We start from the raw sequence: 18,610 nt of genomic DNA on the forward strand, positions 1-18,610 counted from the left end.
CTCTTGGTGACTGGTTGTTGATGAGGTTAATGCTTCTCTCGTGTTTTTTTCTCAAGAATGCTTTCACGAACAATTTGATTGACGGTTGCATTTTCATTGTGTGTATATGCTACTTTGACTTGGATCGTACAAACGCTCAGATCAGAAGGGTGACGCTATTTTCCCTTGAACATATCACCCAAAAGAGAGAATATCTTGAATAACGAGAACACATGTCACAGTCACTCTGAGCAGAGTAGTATTGAGCTTTTGGAACAATAGGCCTGAGATCAATTTTGACCAGTGCTGGTCAAAGCTGCCAGAAAGTATGAAATGTTCCCCGCGTACTACGTCATTTCAGTATGGCGTACTTCCACAGTGTGAGCAGTTCCTCTTAAGCCCTAGCACAATAGTTATGTGCGTCAGCCGAGAAAACTCGTTCCTTGGTTCATGCGCTAGCACTAACGTTCACCCAAAAATCCCATTCCTGACAGGTTACCCAATGATGATGCCACAACATATAATCAAAACTCTGCATGCGGGTATACTATGTGTTAAAAGTAGCTATAATAGTCCAAAGTAGCCACGCGCGACTTCTACGAGTATTTTATTTTACGTGAGGTTGCTGTGACTAGAATATTCATGCATGGATCTCTTTGCCGATGTAGAACATTGTTCAGTTCATCACATTCTGTCCACACAATGATCCTATAAGACAACATACTTTGGCATCGTTATTCGTGAAAGCCTTTGAAACTTCAAGCAGGCACAATGATTTCCGGACATACAGTATAAAGGTGCCATGGGATTTGCAGCCAATCTTCAAAAAGGTCAAAATACACACTTGTGCAAGCATGGGTCGAATCTCAAACCCCAAACACTCAAATGGGCCAAATTTGGCCATGGACAGCTTCCAGCTGGCTCGAAATGCCAGCCTGGCTATACGCGTTGCACTCGGCTCTGACTGGAACAGTCCCGGCGGCGCCCTCAGTACTGTCGCCGACAAGTACATCCTCAAAAGGCTGGACAAAGCCATAAGCTCCGCAGACGACGAGCAACCAGATTGGGAAGCCTACATCCTCATTCCCTTATTCAACTCCTGTCTCAGCACCTACACAGCAATCGACATCGATTCCAAATTCGTCACGCAAACCGTGGCGGTCATACTTCTAGCGTACGACATAATTCGTCAACGCAATGCAGTTCCAACTCAAACAGATTACAATTTCATTGAAAGCACCCTCGACAAGTTCCTTACTCCAGAAAGCCTAGTCATTATCAGGGAAGTTGTGGAGGCTGAGAGCGAACGGTACTCGGGACTAAACATCGACTTTGGAAAGGTGAATGGCCTTTTCGTTTTGGAGGCCTTGCTTAAAGAGGCCATTCACCGCGCCGAGAACAATGGCATCGTACCTGAGGGCGCTACTGTGAAGTTGATGGCTGACTCTGTCAAGACTCAAGTTCCAACTGCATCCGCCGATGAGGGGTTTTCTTCAACGCCAGGACTGCAGACTACCACTAAACGCGATGTTCACTTACAGTACTACCTCAAGTCCGGCTATGCGCTTGAGGTCGACTCCGTGACCTCCATCGACCTTCACAACGAGGCCTTGGTGCTCGAGACAAGCGACGGCCTTCACGTAAGCATTGAGGAAGGCGTCATTGTGTCAGAAGTGGAGGGTAAGTCTCGCACTGTTGATATTCGGGCGCCCCAGGCAGATGGTTTTGAACTCTCAGCTACGGTGGTCATTCCTCCGGACAACAGTTATATCATTGAAGATGTGACATCGGTAGAGCGGATCGATAAGATGGCGGACTGGGCGGTTTTTGAGACGTTGAAGGCTACGATTTGGGTTGGGAATGGGGCTTATATGTATGAGCGTGATGGAGAGACTGTCAAGGTTAAGAATCTCTTTAATATTTGCTCAACGGCTTAACGAAGTGGGAATTCTATCCCGCTTTGCAAGCGGACGGCCAACCAAGACGCGAGTAACAACAAATCACCAGTCTAGACTCGAACTATTCAAAACCCCAGCCATTGTATCAATTCAATCTTTCTTCTTATAGGCATTCAAGTTGCTGTTCGGCGCAATCATGACAGCCAGGCGCTAGTTATGGATCCTCCGGGTTTACCCTTCTTGTGTGAGATGAGAATGCAACGTACTTCCCAGTCGACCTATAGGCCCCAAATATCAATGTAACCAAACTAGACTTGAAATCTGAATATTCATATCAGTACAATCCAATTTTATACAGCGCCAGGGAAGTCACCTAAGTGACGCTAATGATCAACAACAATGGAAGCAAACATGATGTTTCCACGTTGCTGCACTAGCATATCTTGCAGGTCATGCATTGTCCTCACGATAATATCACAACAAAACAGTATCAGATAATGCAGGAGATTGACTGTTTGGTAGCCGTAGCGGCGCATGCAGACTAAGGTTTATGCGTCGTCAAAGCTACATTTCAAGCCCCCGCAACCCACTGTCCACCAGAAAGTCTGCCATTTTAGCGTTTCATTACCCCGGAAATGTTGAAGTTCGACATGTTGAAGTTAAAGATGTCATCTCAGTTGAGATACTAGAGTACATACTTTGACAATTCCCTGTCCCTAGTATTGGTGTTGCTTTTTCTGCGTGAATATGCCTTCGAGTCAGTGTATCCTGGTGTAATTATGCATTGACTGGATCTTCTTTCCACTCGGAGTGTGGACTTGGAGCCTGGCGGTCCGCTCCGAGTCTCCGGCCAACGGCTTCCAACGCACGAAAGACCCTATACCAGGCAACAAACCGCCATACAAGGTGGAAGATTCTTTCTGCTCAGCTGCCGGGAACGTGAAGTCTGGGTGTGTGCAGACATAGGCCGTCTCGTTGGCAAAGTAGCAAACTTCGCGAAGTGATGTCGAGATAATGTAAGGAAGAGGTCCTGGCGCGAATGGGAAGTAGGATCGGAAGTTATCAGTGAAACAAGTGATAGAATTCATGTTCGAGTCGCCAGAGACATGGAAGCTCTGGGTGAAAGAGTTCCACGACGTCGTCGATACAGTCTGACATGATAATCACTTGGATGTGATGATTGAAAGTTTAGTATAAAAAGTTCAAAGATGATTGAGGATTATGGGGAGGTTAGAGGACTGGATGTCTTAGGCTGTGGAGAAGGGATTGTTGCGAGCATGTGAGACTATATACGCCGCTGGTGCATCCCTGAGCACAATCTCTTGCTAAGAGGAGATCACAAAAAATCGTACTCTGCACGTCTTCTCCACAGCAAAGCAAACATTCATGTGGAGCCTAATGCAAGACAAGCGCCGGTGAAAACGGGAGGCTGCATGGAAAGGCCACTTCACCCCGTTTCCTGCCGAAGGGACAACGACAATAAACGATCCGAATTTGCCATGCGAGAAAGATCCCTTGCATATATGATGAATGAGACCCTAGGTCAAGAGCCTCGCATATTCATCGTAACAGTGGTGAGCGTGCACTTCCGCGTATCTTTGCACGCCTCCCAACCCCGACTGTGAAAAACAAACATGTCTTTTTGTCATCACAGACACACTTTGCTCGGTAATAGTTTAAAACTGATTAGCGAAAATGGGAGGCTGCGGCCTGAACCTAGAATGGGTAGTCAAAATGGCGGTAAACGCATGCACGTACCCGTGTTGCAAGGGCTTTGCTGCCGGGAAACAACCACGCCTGGAATGTCAGTATCTGTCTTCGATTTGGAGAATGTCGTATTCAGATATAAAATATGAGCTGAAAGGTTCGATGCTCCTGGATTGATGTATTCAGGAGGCACGATGTGCAATCTGGGTGGAACAACTCGTTACTGTATCAAGATAGCCAGGAAAGTTCTTGAAAACCGAGAGACTCTTTTTGAAACAAGTTCATGTGGACCCCCTATTAGACTATGATATGTTGAACTTTTTCTTCTTTCTTCCAAAGCAGGTCTGCGGTCCTAGAATACCGACTACTCAGCCGTAACTGTGGAGATCCAGTTATGATTTCATATTAGACCTTTAACATTGAAGTCGGCTGCCCAATATACACAACAAGAACCCCCTTCACGTTCGATTCATCACCCTATCTCCCACCGCCCAGCTCACTCTTACCCCATCTATACATTCCTCCTTCCCAGCCGATCTCCGCATCCTCGCCATCCCAATCCTCCCTATTCATCTCCCCACGTTGAGGACCGATCAAGCGACTGTATCTATCGTATGGACCCAGACTACGCCCAGGGAATATGTACGAGACTGCGCTTCACCATCAACCTCGCTAATGTTGATATCTGGCAGTCTCACTAGCATTGTGCACTCAATGACCGGCTATACTACAGACTTTTGTTAACTGTCTTCTTGTGCAAAGTCATCAGCGATTCGATGCGCGCGTTCAAGATAGTCAATCAGTAGTAAGTAGCGCGTAAGTATAGCTAGCATACCATGGACAGGTCCACGGAACCCGACAAACCGCGCAGGCATCACTGGTTCGAGCACTCGCTCACATCAGTGTCAATCGCAAGCGCCACTCACGTTACAACAACAGATATGCAGAAATAAGGGTTCTATAGGCTAAAGCTACACGTAGAGCTACACATACCCATCCGTATACACACAAAGGGAACTAGGATTTCGCATGAAACAGGGATTTTCCGCCATGCAACGCTTACTCTACAAGCAGACTCTGCAGCCGCGCCTCTGTCGCCATCACATCCAACGCCTGTTTCACCTCGAGCACTCTCCGGCACTCGCCGAGCCAGTCCTTGCTGAGGACTTTGGCCCAGCCCTGTAGGCCGTTCATCTCACGGGCAGCCGCGTCGAGGTCGCCTTCCTCGAGGAGCGCTTCTGTCCGCGCGAGCACGGCTTCGACGTCTTGGCCTACGGCGAGGCCGGACTTCTTGAACAGGACCTTAGACATGGCCAAGGAAGCAAGGTGCGATGCGACACCAGCGTCTTCGGGGAGAAGAGCAGCTTTTCGCACTTCCTGGGCGACGCGTCGGAAACGGTCGATGAGCTGTGCTGAGTTGGGGATGCCGCGCTGGTACGCAGCAGGGTTGATGCTCGCAATAGCGGCGGCGACCACGGGGTCATCAGCGGCAATCTCCTTTAGAGCAGCGAGCTCGGTGATGAAGGGTTTGGGTACGATCTGGTTTTCTAGAGCAGACTTGACTGCCTCAACGGCAACTACAAGATGTTGTGTCTTAAGGTTGGCGTCAATGACCGAGTTCCATTGCGCAGTCAGCTTCTCCAGCTCCTGTACAGAGGAAGAAAGCTCGTTTAGCTTGCCAAGACGGCCTTCGCGCTCATTCTCGACCTGATCCCGTACAGAACCGGCAAACTGGCGCTGGAGGGCAATACTCTGTTCAAGCAACTCGTTCTTCAGCTTCTGTTCGTAGACTTTCTGAGCAGCGTCCAGCTCAGAGCGAGTCCTCTCCTTGTACGCCTGGGCGAGGCGCTCGCGCTCGTTCTCGTACTCTTCTTTCCATTGCGTCTCCTGAACCTTCATCTGGTGCTCTAGACGCTGCACGAGCTCCTTTGCGGCTCCGTCGAACTCGGTGTGAGCGGCATTGATCTGTTCCTCAGCCGTCTTCTGGATGTTCGCTTTGAGCAGGTTAATGTCGGACACAACCTTGCTGAGCTCCGACTTGGCCTTCTCCAGCGCAGAGTTGTACTTGGTGTCACGGTTGGTGTCGGCGTTGATGACGGTGATGATATCGTTTACGATCTTGACAACGTCCTGCACGATGGGCTCGCTGGCTTGCGGCGTGTTCAGATGATCAATCTGTGCGATTTGCTTCGCTGGAGCTGGAGCTGGAGTCGGCGCAGGCTTCGTTTCGGTTGCGGGGACGGACTTGGCTTCCTCCTTTGGCAAGAGCTGGTGGGTGCTGGACTCGGTAGGCTTCCCCTCCTTGTCTTGGGATGTGGGCGAGGCGACCTTGGGCGACGGTGAGGACCTGTCGTGGGCAGCTTTAGCATTATCGTCGGTGGCGCTGACGTGCGGGCCCTTTACGGCGAGATCAGTGCTGTGCTCGCTGGCTAGGCGCGAAGTGAGGCCGCTATTTCCGGGGATGGTGACCTTGCTCTCGCCCGTGACCTGCGGGTGTAGTCGCGGCTGGCCAGCACGTCCAGGAAAGCGCCTTCGGAACTCGCGCTCCTCAAAGTAAGCCACGGCATCCTCGCCAAAGGGCACGTATTCGGTGAAGAAGTCGTGGAAGTTGTCCGAGACGAGCGAGTACCACACACCACCGCCGTATCCGAGGGCAGAGAGCAGCAGCGTGTAGAGAAGGAAGCGTCCCAGACGCCGCTTCCGCTTCGGCTTGGGTGCGCTCTTTGGGTCGGGGGCAATGCTGGCGGTGCCGGGGCCGGTGGGTGGGAGCGTTGCGGGCTGCACGACGGGCGCCGAGCGCGAGGCAGAGGTCTCGGGAGCCGGCGGTGCCCTCGGGATGTCAGAGCTGGGGATAGTCGCGTTCTCGACGGGGGCAGAGGTAGACGGCGTGACGGTTGGCGCGGGATTGGGGATGCTCGTCTCGCCGAGCGACTTTTTGTCGTCGGCGTAGAAGCGCTGGGCTTGCTGCCATTGCGGGCGCACCCTGGGGGCAATTGGCCGCAGGGCCGGCCGGGCGCGCAGGATAGAGGCGCGCAGCATAATGGCACCCTCCAATGCTTCGAGATGGGGAGGTCGACGGTAGCGGTGGTTGTCCGGCAGCTGCAGAATCTTGGAGAGCTCCTGCCGCCAGCGGTCATGCCGCTCGGGCCAGATGCTGGCCCCGCCCGTCCCGCTCCGGTAAACACATGCCTGACACCCATGGATGCCTCAGGCACCCAACACCAGACCGCCCACCATGGCCAGGGTCCAGCCCTCTATAGGAGGTTGTCCAAATAAAATCATCATGGAATATCGTTTGCTCTTCACTCACTAGCATGCTCTTATTCTCGCATCGCATCTGCACATCCCACTGTCATAGGCTCCACGTTGCTGCGGCTGTCTCGGGCTTCCATATGACAAACTCAAGTCCGGCATCCGTCCCTACAAAAAGGACTCCCTCTCGCCGGCGTACCCACGCCCTCTTCATTCATTCACTTTTTCACTCGGGTTACCTTTCGTTCGACCACGTCGCTGAGACACGCATCTGAACACCGCCACCAACACACGGCAGCCCTACGTCATCGCACAATGACTCTTCTTCCCTCTAGGCAGCCATATCGCAACACTGATTGACCTCGTTCGCACCCCACCCGGCGCTCCTACCCCACTTCATCACCTGCATTGCACTCACACTGCAGCAATTTCATCTTGTGGCTGTTCTGCCCCACTAATTTTCCTTCCTGGAGTGATCTGAGTCCATACACGCGGGTTCACAGAACTCGAACCGAGCCGAACACTTGTCCTGCACAAGCCAACTTTCTCAGCCTCACCAAGCATGGGCGATCCGAGTGCAGGCGCCCACCTCGCGCGTGACCCGTGTCTCTACCCCATGGATCCCATGGAGATGTCGTGCTTCGATATCCGCGCTGCACATGTGCCCACGATACCAGCACCTAGGCGTTCTCAAGATGCCAAAGCTGCGAAGCGGAGAGGCGCGTCGTCTCCGCCACGTATATCACTCGCAGGGTACACAAATGGGAAAAGCTACTGGATTGTCAACCAGCGCTGTCGCTTGCAACCCACCCAGGAGTCACAGCTGGAGCAACAGATGCACCAGAGCACGTGCCTCAACCTAAACGCAAATGTGAACAGTGCAGAGTCAGACCTCTGGATTTTGCCTGACTTTGACGATTGGGAGGTCGACAACGAGACCCCGCAGCAGAAGCATCTCCCAGGCGCGAAGAAGCAGAGTGCCTGGGCACCGCTCGTTAAGCGCGCCGCGAGTTCGAACCGCGAGCGCCTGCGCCGGCGGCTCGAAGGCGACGGGTGGGATTTCGTGGGTGGCAAGTACGGGGAAGACGATGCTGCGCTGAAAGAGGAGACCGAGGCGAGCGAGGGCAGCCAGGAGAGCGTGGACGATGAGTTTGACGTGGTCGTCTTGCCCGTTGTCCGCGCTGCTTGCTAGCCGTTCGTTGCTCAGACACATACGGACCAAGGCTGCTTCTTCCGAAAGTACAGCTACTTCGTTGCCTTACACCAATCCGACATCTGTTGCCGGGCCCATGATATGGTATTGCCACCGTCACGGAAAGTTCGACCACTGGTTGCGCGCCCACCCTGGGGTACCACGTGGCACCGAGAGTTCTACCCATGTACCTTCTTGTATATCTCCTTGGCTCTGGCTACTGTCTCGACACCATTATACATCTCCTCGGCTCTTTACGATACCACTTCACGACCATGCAAACCTTTCCTCGGTACATGCACTCGCTACCTCGCCTCTCCCTACATCTCCGACCTTTTTCCAACAACCTTCTCCTTACACCGCCGACGTCTAACATCCCGCTCTCCTTGCGTCTCAGTCTTCCCCAACCGACTTAGCTTTCCTTGCGTCCTAGATTTGTACCTCCTTAAATGATACCCCATGGATCTGTATCACCATCATATGTAGCAGTCTCTGTTCAGGCTTTTCCTTTCGTCCCGTCATTGAGTGCATGCTCAATGTTTTCGTTGGCAGGCGTCGGTCCTCAAAAACAAGTCAGACGCTGGGTCTCAGACGTTCTACACGATGGTTTCTTAGCACATGAGAAAGCAATGAAAACTTCAATGACCAATGCGACGTGTTGTAATTAAACTTCTATCTGTATCCAGTGTCATGTATGTTGGTAGAGAATCAATCATCGGCTCCTTACTCGTACATGCCCTTCCGAGACCCGCGCACTCGCCGCCAACCCAACCACCTACTCTATCCTCTTCTTTCCCTCCTCCAACCCCAGCAGTCGCGCATCGCTCTTTCCCCGCTCGTGCTTCGTGCCCACAAGACCGCCGACCACAGGATTGTGTGACACGCGCGAGAGCGTATCCTGCACCGACTCGATGGCGTACGGGAGGCGGTTCAGCTTCGGCCAGTTGACCTGCGCGTGTGTTAGCATCATCCTGTTTTAGCTCAAGAGCTCAAGGGACAATGTGAGTGTGGATTCGGCTTACATAAAGCGTGCCATTGCTCCAAATGAAGTTGCCCGAGACAGCCGCCATCGCCACGCAAAGAACGATGATGAAGCGCAGCGGCCACACCGCAGCTTCAGGCGCCCTGCGCGTAAACATGCCTACGAAGATGAGGAAGATGCTCGCGGCGAGCATGTACGGGATGGCCTGGATGAATAGCGGACGGCGGTCCGCGAAGAGGAGCTGACCGCCGATGCCCGAGTCAGACGGTAGGTATGTGCCGAGGAAGAGGTCGAAGGCGTCCTGACGGGGCCCGTCTGCAAAATTGTTCAGGACGTAGCGCGTGATGGAGTTATTGAGATCCTGGAGGGCGCCCTGCTTGGTGCGAATGCCGAGGCGCGTGAAGTCGGTCTTGAGTGCGCCTGTGCCGGAGTAGGACCTGGAGACGATGTCGGCGTTGTCAGCCCAAACGTTGCGGAAGAGGAACTCAAAGGCCTGGTCGTCTTCGGCGTTCTCGCCTTCGCGGATGATGCCTAGGTCGATGAGCATGCGAGAGAGGATGAAGCGGCCGATCATGCTTTGGACGACGTTTGTGCGATCCAGGCAGTCCATGCAGTTCGTGCGGACAACGGCCGTCTGATGTCCTCGAACCTCAACCCGTCCAGAGTCGCCCGGCATGTCTACGCCACGGAAGTAGCCGTGTTTGATGACGTACGGTGCAAGCTGGTCCATGAGTAGCTTAGCGCGATGCCATTGCAAGCCCTTAGTCTCGTTGTGGAAATCGAAGTAGACGTAGTGGATGCGATCAAACGTCGTTTTAGCCTGTTGTGGTTCTATGACATGGAACTTCTCGGATGTAATTTGGTCCCCTTCGGTGTTCTCTGCGGGTGAGTTCACAAGGTAGTCGACCATCTGCTCGTATGCCTCCTTGACGTTCTTTTCACGGCCCTTTTGGTTGACCAAATTGACCAGCCAATTGTCTCCATACAGACGAATCTGTTCTGCGAAATGCTTCTTGGCTGCGGGGACAGCGCTCTCAACTCCCCGCACTTGAAGCTTTGGCGTGTACTTCAAGGTATTAATCTCCGCCCAATAAACGGGCACGCTTCCGCGCGTCTGAACATAGGCCAGGACCTGGATTTCCTTGCCCGCGTTACCGCCAGCAGCACCGTTCTGATTGGATCCGTAGCCACCTAGTCCTCCGGAGGCGTGGTCATTAAGGATGATGGTCTGTTCTGTCTCGTTGAAGTTGGACACGTTGCCGTTCTCGTCGATGCCCCGGGAAAAGTAACGCGTGCCCGCTCGTACCCGCGACCGACGGGTGATGAGGATGAAGGTCAAGGGAGTCCCCTTGATAGAGGTGTTCTTAATCTCCATCATGCCATACATGACTGGCAGAATGAAGGGGTCCACCTCGGGCTGCTGGCCGCTAGGATGTCTGTGGCCATAGCCAGTGTTCAGCCCGCCGCGGAAGTCTATCAGATCGCTCTGCACGAAGCGGTTCCAGAAGAAGCGGTCGTCGGCGCGCTTCCATAATGGCACCGAGGGATCGGTGTGGGCCTGTCGCTGGAAGCTGTTGGTGATGTCGAACGAGTAGGAGAAGTAGAGCGGGGAGCTCTTGAGCAGCGTCTTGAGTAAGCTGAGGTACGTGTCCTCATCAGGATCGTGCAGCGGTCGCTCGCGCAACGGCAGGAACTCTGTGGAGATGACCTTGTAGATCATGTGACCCTTTATCCTGCCCACGGGCTGGGCCTTGGTGATCACGATTATGTACTTGTCTTCACATACTCATCAGCCGGGCTCTTGCTTGCACGGTGGAGAGGCTAACCTAGCCGCAGCTTAATCATTCCCAGAATGCCAGCGATGCTGGACACGCGCTTCGAGCCCAGAAGCTTTCCATCGTGCAAGCGGAGGTCGCCGCTGGGGCGGTCGACCACCAATGTCGGCGCAGAGGGGGACGACGGCGACGAGAAGGCGTAGTGCGAGGGCGACGAGTGCACGTTGATGTCGCGGAACGGCAGGCCGGCAGCCATGCTGGGCGGTAGCGACAGTGCGGCAGGTGGAGCGCGTGTTGGCGGGCTGTGCGTACAACGCGAACGGAATGCAGACGATTTGAAGTCAGGCGCAGTGTGTTTTGGAGAATGAAAGTGATCCCAGGCAGGGTCCAGATGTCGCCAAACGCACCTGCCCGCAGCACGTATGCCAAGGCCTGTGGAGGCGCTAAGGTCCCTCAATGCTCGCCCAGTCCGCGTCACGCAGCTACCTTTCGCTCCTCCCGCCAACAACCTACGCCATCTGCCTTCCCGTCCGCTCGATATACCCCAGACCCTCCTCCGCGCCCGCACCCCCTTCTCCTGTACCTGCCGCAGCCCCGATCGCCCGCCGCTCCTTCTCCAGCATGTCGGCACGACCGCAACAGGGCGGCCGCCCCGGCGGCTCCAGGTTCGCGCAGTTCAAGCTGGTGCTGCTCGGTATGTTGCGCCGGTCCTTTGTGCATGCCGTGTGGAGTGCTGACTCGTGCAGGTGAATCCGCCGTCGGAAAGGTGCGCATGTGCTTTCAAGGCAGCAGCAACGGGAGCTAACAGCATGTAGTCTTCGCTGGTACTGCGTTTCGTCAAGGTATGCGAGCGAGCGGCATGTGCTGGATCCACAGCGGCTGACATGCGTAGGACCAATTCGACGACTACCGGGAGTCCACCATCGGCGCCGCATTCCTCACCCAGACCATCGCCCTCGACGAGTCCACCACAGTCAAGTTCGAGATCTGGGACACCGCCGGCCAGGAGCGCTACAAGTCACTCGCGCCCATGTACTACAGGAACGCCAACTGCGCCGTGGTAGTATACGACATCACACAGGCTGTAGGTGCTGCCAGCCACCGCGAGGCTCGCACCCCGCTAACACCCACAGTCGTCGCTAGATAAGGCGAAAGCCTGGGTAAAGGAGCTGCAGCGCCAAGCGAACGAGAACATAATCATCGCCCTTGCCGGCAACAAGCTCGATCTTGTCACCGAGTCGCCCGATAAGCGCGCCATCCCCGCCGCCGACGCTGAGCAGTACGCCCGCGAAGCCGGCCTCCTTTTCTTCGAGACCTCCGCAAAGACCAGCGAGAACGTGCGGGAACTCTTCACCGCCATCGCTAAGAAGCTCCCTCTGGACCAGGGCGGTCCGCGAAACCTCCGCCCTGGCCAGGGCAGACAGAGCGTAAACCTCGGACGGGACGCGGCCCAAACCCAGGGCCCCGCAGGCTGCAACTGCTAGAGAGGAAATTGCATTATTCGGTTGTTATTCGTGCGTCTACACGAGGGGAATATCACGAGCTTCTTGACGCGTCTGTGCGCTGCAGCTTGGCTGTCCGCTCCATCCCATCGGATATCTTGGGTCGGTTCTTGGAGTCTACGGGTCTGTTCACTTTGCGACCAAGAGGTGAGCGTCGAGGCCACTCGACCATTAAATTTTAATCGGTTTTGTCCAAGCTAGCTTTTTCTTGTTCATTGTTAGGTAGGGTTGTCATTTGCAAGTTATATCCATCGTACATGTCGAATGTCTGAGTCGCACTTCTCGTTTTACCGCTGCAATGTCCCGGTCTCCATTGTTCGGTTTCGCTGGCAATAGCCAATCTCAAGTCGATGAACCCATTCTGAATATACACAAAGGCCTCATCCCGACACTGAGCTCACAGTAAAAACCCAATCCTCAGCCCTCATATACCGCCGCCCCGCCTCCGTCTCCGTCATATTAACTCCCTCCATCCAATGCGTCGCCTGCCTCGCTGTTCCCATGTTTGTGGAGTTTCTGTATACCAACCGTCAGCACGCATCCCTCCCATTCCCACCTTCGTCCAGAAACCAATACCAATCTCCCCACGCGATGGGGCACACAGAGGGGGGGACGCAGTGTCCAAGATCACTCCTAGGATGAAACGGTACAAAGACTCACGAACTCATGCGCCTCCTCAGCACCACCTCCCCCAGGTCCTCGCTGACCTTGAACAGCACGTCGCGATTCGGTCCGCAGGCTTGCGTGGTCGCCGTGGTATTGGATGTGCAGGTCAAGTTTGTGGGAGAGGCGGGCGAGGGGTCGGTGAACGAGAAGAGCAGGGAGGTTGAGTTCTGGGCGGGGGAGAGGGTGAGGGAGAAGTTGGAAATGAGCCACGTCGTTGAACTCTTCGGAATTGCAGGGAGAGCGTCGGCGAGGAAGGAAAGGCAGACAAGGCAGACGAAAACGGCAAGGGGAGCCATCTCGGTGGGGTAACAAAGGGGGCTCAAAAGGGTCGTGGAGGATGGGAAGGTGGAGGGGCAGAATGAGGTGTTTGCGGATAGAACTTATAGGTGACGTGGGGCTCGTTGGACGATGTGGTGTGCTGGGTCTTGGGCTGGGTGCGCTGTGCTGGCTGAGACGTCCTTTAGGGGGCCGAGACAAGGTTGTGGGTGGCGACGGTGGAGCTATCAGCAATCAGAGTGAACGAGCGGTGGGCTCGAGATAGCGCGGAGTGGAAGTCTTGTGGAGCTTGAACCACGCTTTGGGTTATCCTCGGGAAACCAACAGTAGGGCTCCTGTCTCGGTTCTACTTCACGTGCTGTTTAGGCTCCGTTAAGAAATCGCAGGAGTCTGACAGGAGGTAGTGTTGGGTACTTGCGTCCGCGCCAACGAACACTGCGCTAAAGAACGGGACGCAGGTTTCTCGAATCCGTCTGGGGAAGGCAGGTATAAGAGAAATACAATCGTGCACAAGGTCATTGCGTTGTCTTGTTTTCGGCTCGCGCGCATTCGGGTAAACGTTTGCTGCCAATATTTTTGTGGAATAGAGTGCAACGTTGCATGCAGGCTGTAAGTGGAGCGCAATTCTTTGATACCTTGACACACGAACAAGACTTGTGGCCCGTTCATATCCCCGAGATGGTGTTAGCAATCGCAGTGTTTGACGCAACGTGGGTGTGCATGTGTCTGGCAGAGAAAGACTGGTGGTACTTGTGTCACTATTGCTGCTGAGACTTCTATCCCTCTCCATTGCCACGTAAAGCGTGTGCGCTTGGTAGAAGAAAAAAGGGTCTGTAGAAAGGGAGCGTTCGGTTGCTGCAGACCACTAGCTAGGATATGCACATTGTCGTTTTTTCCTCTGATGGCTGCCTATCGCTCCCTGCTTATGCAGGCGAGTACTCTCGACACACCCAATTCGAGACTACTCTGGATATCTCACGATGTCTTACCCCAGCCCGTACCATTTCCTTCGTTCTCGTGCAGAGGTTTCTCTTCCTTAGATGCTTCGTCGTTACCCCTGCTGAGTTCTCTTTGGCTCAGTAGTCTATACCACCGTCTCCTCCGGCCAAATCTGGTTGTAATTAGCTGCGAGCCAGGCATATTGACAACCAGCTCACCTTTTCCACACAATATTTCCAAGAACCACCAGCAAGAGCAAGAGTATTGAGGAAGATCCAACACGGTCGACGAACTTTTCATGGGCCTCTGGGTCGTGGGGCTGTTCGAACGCACTGGGAAACTCTCGCTGCACTGCATCCCCCTTACCGCACACGATCTGTTTCTTTGACAGCGCATTGCCGCTACCCAAGATTGTCTGTATGCCGCTTCTGGCTGAGGCTTCGTGGTCAAGAGCTTGCAGTGGAATATCCAGTTGTTGTGCGAGGTTTTGTGCCGATTCTACGGTGAGGATTGGCGATGATGGACACTGGGATACTTCGGGATAGACGCGAAGGTCTAGGCAGTAGCATTCAACATCGTCCTGGATATTGCTCAGCCTGTCTAAGCGTGGCATGCTTGGTATTAATGTCGACGCAAGTGACAGGGAGCGGTGCTAAAGTGATGGGACCGCAGAACCTTTTGGGGATCCCGGAGTCGTGAAAAAGCAAGCGGGAGACGCCCGTGGGTGTCTGGGGAGCGGAAAATGATAGAGCATCCGAAAGTTTGGGCTTCCACTACATGTATGTCAACGACACGTTGGAATGCACGTATTCCTGCCCTTCCATCTTGGCGGAATGTCCCTTATGATGCGCATTGTCTCGAGCGCAAAAGTGCAAAAGGTGGTAGCAGTATCCGAACAGGACGGCAACAGGCCCTGACTACTGCAACGACGCCATAGGAGACTTGAGTGAAGAGATATATGGACAATATGTGTATTCGCCCAAGATTTTTCAGCTGGCCGCCTGCAAGCCATACATTCGAGATCAACGCCCTGACCCGATGCAGCTGTTTATAATATATTACGATCGGATGATAACTCAATTACGATAGAGGGCCCTCGAAGAGACGCAAATCGAGGGAGCATCGCACAAGAAATGCTCACGCTGCTACCGATATAGGAAGATCAGAAGCACTCCGTCCAGCGATGCGGGCGCTTCGCCTTATAGACGATGGGAAGGTAGCGTAAATCTATTTGAGTTGATGGGTGGACGCGTGAGTGAAAGACGTTCCGCAAATTCCCGGCTTGCATAGACTCCCTACACTACCGTATAGACGTACCTGGGTTTCGCTTGCGATGTCCAAGTGTCAACGATGCCGCAGGTGAATTCGTCGCGTCGTCACAAATTGATTGCGCTGCTTATGCTCATGGGAATATAGGATGTATGATGTTAGACCGCAACGTGTAGATGCCTAGGTATGGTCGTCTGGAGCTCTAAACCCTGGAGTAAAGGCGTGCACGCTTGCTATGATTGTGCGAATCAAGCTCAGCCGCAGCCTACCCATCGCGAAGTTCATGACAGTGACTTGTTTACGACACGGACGAAAGATGGCGGTCATGATGTTGGCGATGGCATAAGCGGATGTCGTGACTCGTGCTGCGTGAGATCTCGTCTTGCCTAGCGCGACAAGCACCGCTAAGCCTCCGCTAGCACCGTATAAGGAAAGTTTTAACACTGTTTCATACCTTAGATGCTACACTTTTCGCACACGTTGGATCGTTAGGTGTTTCTCGAGGCGTGCTATGGCCCAGATGGACGGCAATCCCAACGTCGTGTCATCATATATTCGAGTGTCAGCTTGTTGGAGCCCAGGTGCCCCGACACCATGCCCCGCTTCATGCTACCCACGCTCACAGCGGGATCTCCCTTCCCGTAGAGAAGAGCACATAGTTTTGGGGACATTCCTGTTTCAAAAGGTGCTTGAGGATGTTTTGACCACCAACCCAAACTTACGGGCGAGCACTCCCTTAGACTCATAAAGAACAGCTGCATTGTCTCTTTCTTGCGGCAGTGCAGGTTGATCCTCGCTCTTCATTCGAACACTATTTTCTATTCACGTTCATCAATTTGTAGAATCATTTCAACTTTTTCTTTGTTCGCGCGCTCGCAAAATCAACACTCCAACTCCTGTCGACATGCAGTTCTATCGGACTCTGGCACTTGCAGCCCTGGCTGGCCTGGTATCAGCTTCACCTATAGCAATTGAGGGTGATTGTATGTTTTTCTCAGATTTGGAGAGCGCTAGATTGAAGCTGATCCAACTTAGCCATCGCCGTTCGGTCTGGCCCTTCTCTCGACATCAAGGCACCTATAGTTGACAAGCGTGGCGCCCAGGGCAGTGGCCTTGTTGAAGATGATGATTTCGAGATCCCAGACGAACCAGATACCAAGAGGGCCATATCTGTTGATGACGAAGACAACTTTGATATCCCCGACGAACCTGATACTAAGAGGGCAGTCTTGATAGATAGCGAAGATGATTTCGTAATTCCAGACGAGCCGGATACCAAGAGGGCTATAACTGTTGATGATGACGACTTCGATATCCCGGACGAGCCTGATACCAAGAGGGCCGTGGCTGAGGACGAGGACGATTTCGAGATCCCAGACGAGCCCGACAACTAGAGAGTTGTGAGGAGCAAGCTCTTCTAAATCAAGGCCCTCAGCAAGTGTTATCACTGCTGTAATGTAAATACAACATGAGCTCTAAGACTGTACGTAATGCAAGACCGGGTTTTTGAGAACTTTATGGCGTGTGAAACCTTTCCATCATATTCCATGGGCCAGAGAAGCCCAGGCGAGTCGGATGCATGTCTCAATCAGGACTAGCGCCTTCACTCTCACTCTATATAGCGGCTAAAATATGCAAAACCTTCGGATCACGCTAGAGCAGAACTATTGACTACACTTCTCTGTTTCCGAGGAACTGGTCAAAACATACACGTTCACCGAGTGAAGTCTTTATTATTTCGATACATCGGTTTAATACTCAGGATACTCGGTACCCACTCAGATCTTTACATACATGAACTTTGTTTCAGAAGCAAACTCAAGGTCAGTGCCTACTTTCTCCTTACCTGAGTGTACTAAGATGTTAAATTTCGGGAACCATATGTGAATAGCTTTTCCACACGACCAGATATATATATAACTCATATGATTAAATTAGTGCCATGCATCAAATCCGGAACGACCAGATGGAGGGGCAGTGTTGCAACGCAGGGCTGACGTGAAGTTCGTAAGTGACCCGCCAGGATGGTAAATATTGGCGTCACAATATGCCTAGCATCGTATCGATATTTGCCGCTGCAGTGAGCCTTACACATAACAAGATCTGGTAAATGCGCCCTCATCTAGATCTCCGTGTATATCCCGAGCTAAAATATGCCGGGTAACTGGACTTCTATAAGACTGGGGACGGCTCGTGTAGCAGCAACAGCAACAGATCAACCAAGGGGGCTATTCCCAGTCAATAACACCATGTACTTCAAGTCGCTGGCCGCTTTCTTGCCCGCCGTTGCGGTTGCACTCCCAACGACAACCCCAATAGTCCACCGTGTCGCTAAAGCAATCGTTGCACGCGCACCACCGGAGGCAAATGTGGTTCTGAAATCCGTCACCGCGAGTGGAACAGGTTGTTCGGGGAATTCAGCGTCTTTCGTTCTCGGTATTGGCGACGGAGCTACAGTGGGATTCGACAATATGATCGTGGATAGCACCCAAATCGACAAGACAAAACGTTGCGTGATTACGCTCGATCTACAGCTGGACTCGAAGTGGAAGTACACCATAAACAAAGCAACGAATGTTCGGGGCTACGTGGAGAACGATGGTGGAACTTACAAGGTGGCGTATACTGTGGGCGGTAAGACGGTAAGACGGCCCTATTTCTTCCAAGCCACGTGACATCAACAAACAAGGTATACTGCTCACACGCAAAACACTAGTCCGATGTGAGCAATAGCATTCCGTCGAACCCATCCGGAGGCAACTGGGTCGACACATCTACATCTCCAGGCATAACGTCAGCCTACGGAGGTGGGGTAGCCAACATCGACATTTTGTTGAGGCTTTTACCTGCTGGAACACAAGTTGCAACCGCCACGATCGATTCATTGGACATACAGTTCGAGTACTCGAAGTAGATGAATTAGGGTACTTGCATGAACGCATAAGTTGACCTAGGTTGCTGGATTCCTCTCCAACGAGAGAGTAGGACTGCACATCCCATTTTTACCTGACTATTTAAGGGGGCATTGTCTTGCTTGTAGAGTAACGAGGCCTAAATCAAGTCATAGGGACTCTTATGTAGTTACTTACTCATCGTGCGTATCTTTCGGAATTTCCAATTGAATTTTTGATATAATTCGCATTGCACCCTGTTTAAACCTAGTTATAATATTG

At 52.9% G+C, this 18,610-nt stretch overlaps 9 protein-coding genes across 9 annotated transcripts; 5 read left to right on the forward strand and 4 right to left on the reverse strand.

The window, feature by feature from the left end:
• Nucleotides 1-833: 833 nt before the first annotated feature.
• CC84DRAFT_1237448 (uncharacterized protein) lies at nucleotides 834-1,955 on the forward strand (the record flags this gene model as incomplete). The annotated part of the gene is made up of 1 exon (XM_018183898.1): nucleotides 834-1,955. The coding sequence occupies one exon, from the start codon at nucleotides 834-836 to the stop codon at nucleotides 1,914-1,916; it is 1,083 nt and encodes a 360-aa protein (XP_018040959.1). The 3' UTR covers nucleotides 1,917-1,955.
• A 2,572-nt stretch (nucleotides 1,956-4,527) lies between these two features.
• Nucleotides 4,528-6,623, reverse strand: CC84DRAFT_1113024 (uncharacterized protein; the record flags this gene model as incomplete). Its single annotated transcript, XM_018175338.1, has 2 exons — nucleotides 4,528-5,837; nucleotides 5,913-6,623. 2 exons carry the CDS (start codon nucleotides 6,621-6,623, stop codon nucleotides 4,644-4,646), a joined length of 1,905 nt encoding a protein of 634 aa, XP_018040960.1. The 3' UTR covers nucleotides 4,528-4,643.
• A 632-nt stretch (nucleotides 6,624-7,255) lies between these two features.
• CC84DRAFT_490343 (uncharacterized protein) lies at nucleotides 7,256-8,137 on the forward strand. The gene has a single exon (XM_018186487.1). The coding sequence runs from the start codon at nucleotides 7,399-7,401 to the stop codon at nucleotides 8,026-8,028; it is 630 nt and encodes a 209-aa protein (XP_018040961.1). The 5' UTR covers nucleotides 7,256-7,398; the 3' UTR covers nucleotides 8,029-8,137.
• Nucleotides 8,138-8,671: 534 nt separating this feature from the next.
• CC84DRAFT_1161504 (uncharacterized protein) lies at nucleotides 8,672-11,162 on the reverse strand (the record flags this gene model as incomplete). Its single annotated transcript, XM_018177756.1, has 3 exons — nucleotides 10,837-11,162; nucleotides 9,051-10,786; nucleotides 8,672-8,977 (listed from the first exon to the last, which is right to left on the reverse strand). Coding segments are annotated over exons 1-3 (2,110 nt in total), but the record flags the coding sequence as incomplete, so codon positions are not given.
• Nucleotides 11,163-11,266: 104 nt separating this feature from the next.
• Nucleotides 11,267-12,644, forward strand: CC84DRAFT_1113030 (ras-domain-containing protein). Its single transcript, XM_018175339.1, has 5 exons — nucleotides 11,267-11,479; nucleotides 11,532-11,551; nucleotides 11,601-11,627; nucleotides 11,678-11,869; nucleotides 11,919-12,644. Exons 1-5 carry the CDS (start codon nucleotides 11,407-11,409, stop codon nucleotides 12,267-12,269), a joined length of 663 nt encoding a protein of 220 aa, XP_018040963.1. The 5' UTR covers nucleotides 11,267-11,406; the 3' UTR covers nucleotides 12,270-12,644.
• Nucleotides 12,645-12,943: 299 nt separating this feature from the next.
• On the reverse strand, nucleotides 12,944-13,249 carry CC84DRAFT_1172982 (uncharacterized protein; the record flags this gene model as incomplete). The annotated part of the gene is made up of 1 exon (XM_018180007.1): nucleotides 12,944-13,249. One exon carries the CDS (start codon nucleotides 13,247-13,249, stop codon nucleotides 12,944-12,946), a length of 306 nt encoding a protein of 101 aa, XP_018040964.1.
• Nucleotides 13,250-14,204: 955 nt separating this feature from the next.
• Nucleotides 14,205-14,781, reverse strand: CC84DRAFT_1213910 (uncharacterized protein; the record flags this gene model as incomplete). Its single annotated transcript, XM_018182587.1, has 2 exons — nucleotides 14,205-14,340; nucleotides 14,387-14,781. The coding sequence occupies 2 exons, from the start codon at nucleotides 14,779-14,781 to the stop codon at nucleotides 14,205-14,207; spliced, it is 531 nt and encodes a 176-aa protein (XP_018040965.1).
• Nucleotides 14,782-16,221: 1,440 nt separating this feature from the next.
• On the forward strand, nucleotides 16,222-16,942 carry CC84DRAFT_1161507 (uncharacterized protein). The gene is made up of 2 exons (XM_018177757.1): nucleotides 16,222-16,420; nucleotides 16,473-16,942. Exons 1-2 carry the CDS (start codon nucleotides 16,342-16,344, stop codon nucleotides 16,829-16,831), a joined length of 438 nt encoding a protein of 145 aa, XP_018040966.1. The 5' UTR covers nucleotides 16,222-16,341; the 3' UTR covers nucleotides 16,832-16,942.
• Nucleotides 16,943-17,686: 744 nt separating this feature from the next.
• On the forward strand, nucleotides 17,687-18,351 carry CC84DRAFT_1213912 (uncharacterized protein; the record flags this gene model as incomplete). Its single annotated transcript, XM_018182588.1, has 2 exons — nucleotides 17,687-18,079; nucleotides 18,154-18,351. 2 exons carry the CDS (start codon nucleotides 17,687-17,689, stop codon nucleotides 18,349-18,351), a joined length of 591 nt encoding a protein of 196 aa, XP_018040967.1.
• Between the last annotated feature and the right edge of the window lie 259 nt (nucleotides 18,352-18,610).

This window comes from Paraphaeosphaeria sporulosa (genome assembly GCF_001642045.1).
Source record: "Paraphaeosphaeria sporulosa strain AP3s5-JAC2a unplaced genomic scaffold CC84scaffold_2, whole genome shotgun sequence".
Taxonomy (NCBI): domain Eukaryota; kingdom Fungi; phylum Ascomycota; class Dothideomycetes; order Pleosporales; family Didymosphaeriaceae; genus Paraphaeosphaeria; species Paraphaeosphaeria sporulosa.

Excerpts from the sequence above, each read along its gene's own strand:
- CC84DRAFT_490343 (XM_018186487.1), top strand. The coding sequence starts at position 7,399 with ATGGGCGATCCGAGTGCAGGCGCCCACCTCGCGCGTGACCCGTGTCTC.
- CC84DRAFT_1113030 (XM_018175339.1), top strand. The coding sequence starts at position 11,407 with ATGTCGGCACGACCGCAACAGGGCGGCCGCCCCGGCGGCTCCAGGTTC. Across the intron at positions 11,480-11,531 it reads GTTCAAGCTGGTGCTGCTCG|GTGAATCCGCCGTCGGAAAG; the intron begins GTATGTTGCGCC and ends TGACTCGTGCAG. Across the intron at positions 11,870-11,918 it reads TATACGACATCACACAGGCT|TCGTCGCTAGATAAGGCGAA; the intron begins GTAGGTGCTGCC and ends TAACACCCACAG.
- CC84DRAFT_1161507 (XM_018177757.1), top strand. The coding sequence starts at position 16,342 with ATGCAGTTCTATCGGACTCTGGCACTTGCAGCCCTGGCTGGCCTGGTA. Across the intron at positions 16,421-16,472 it reads TATAGCAATTGAGGGTGATT|CCATCGCCGTTCGGTCTGGC; the intron begins GTATGTTTTTCT and ends GATCCAACTTAG.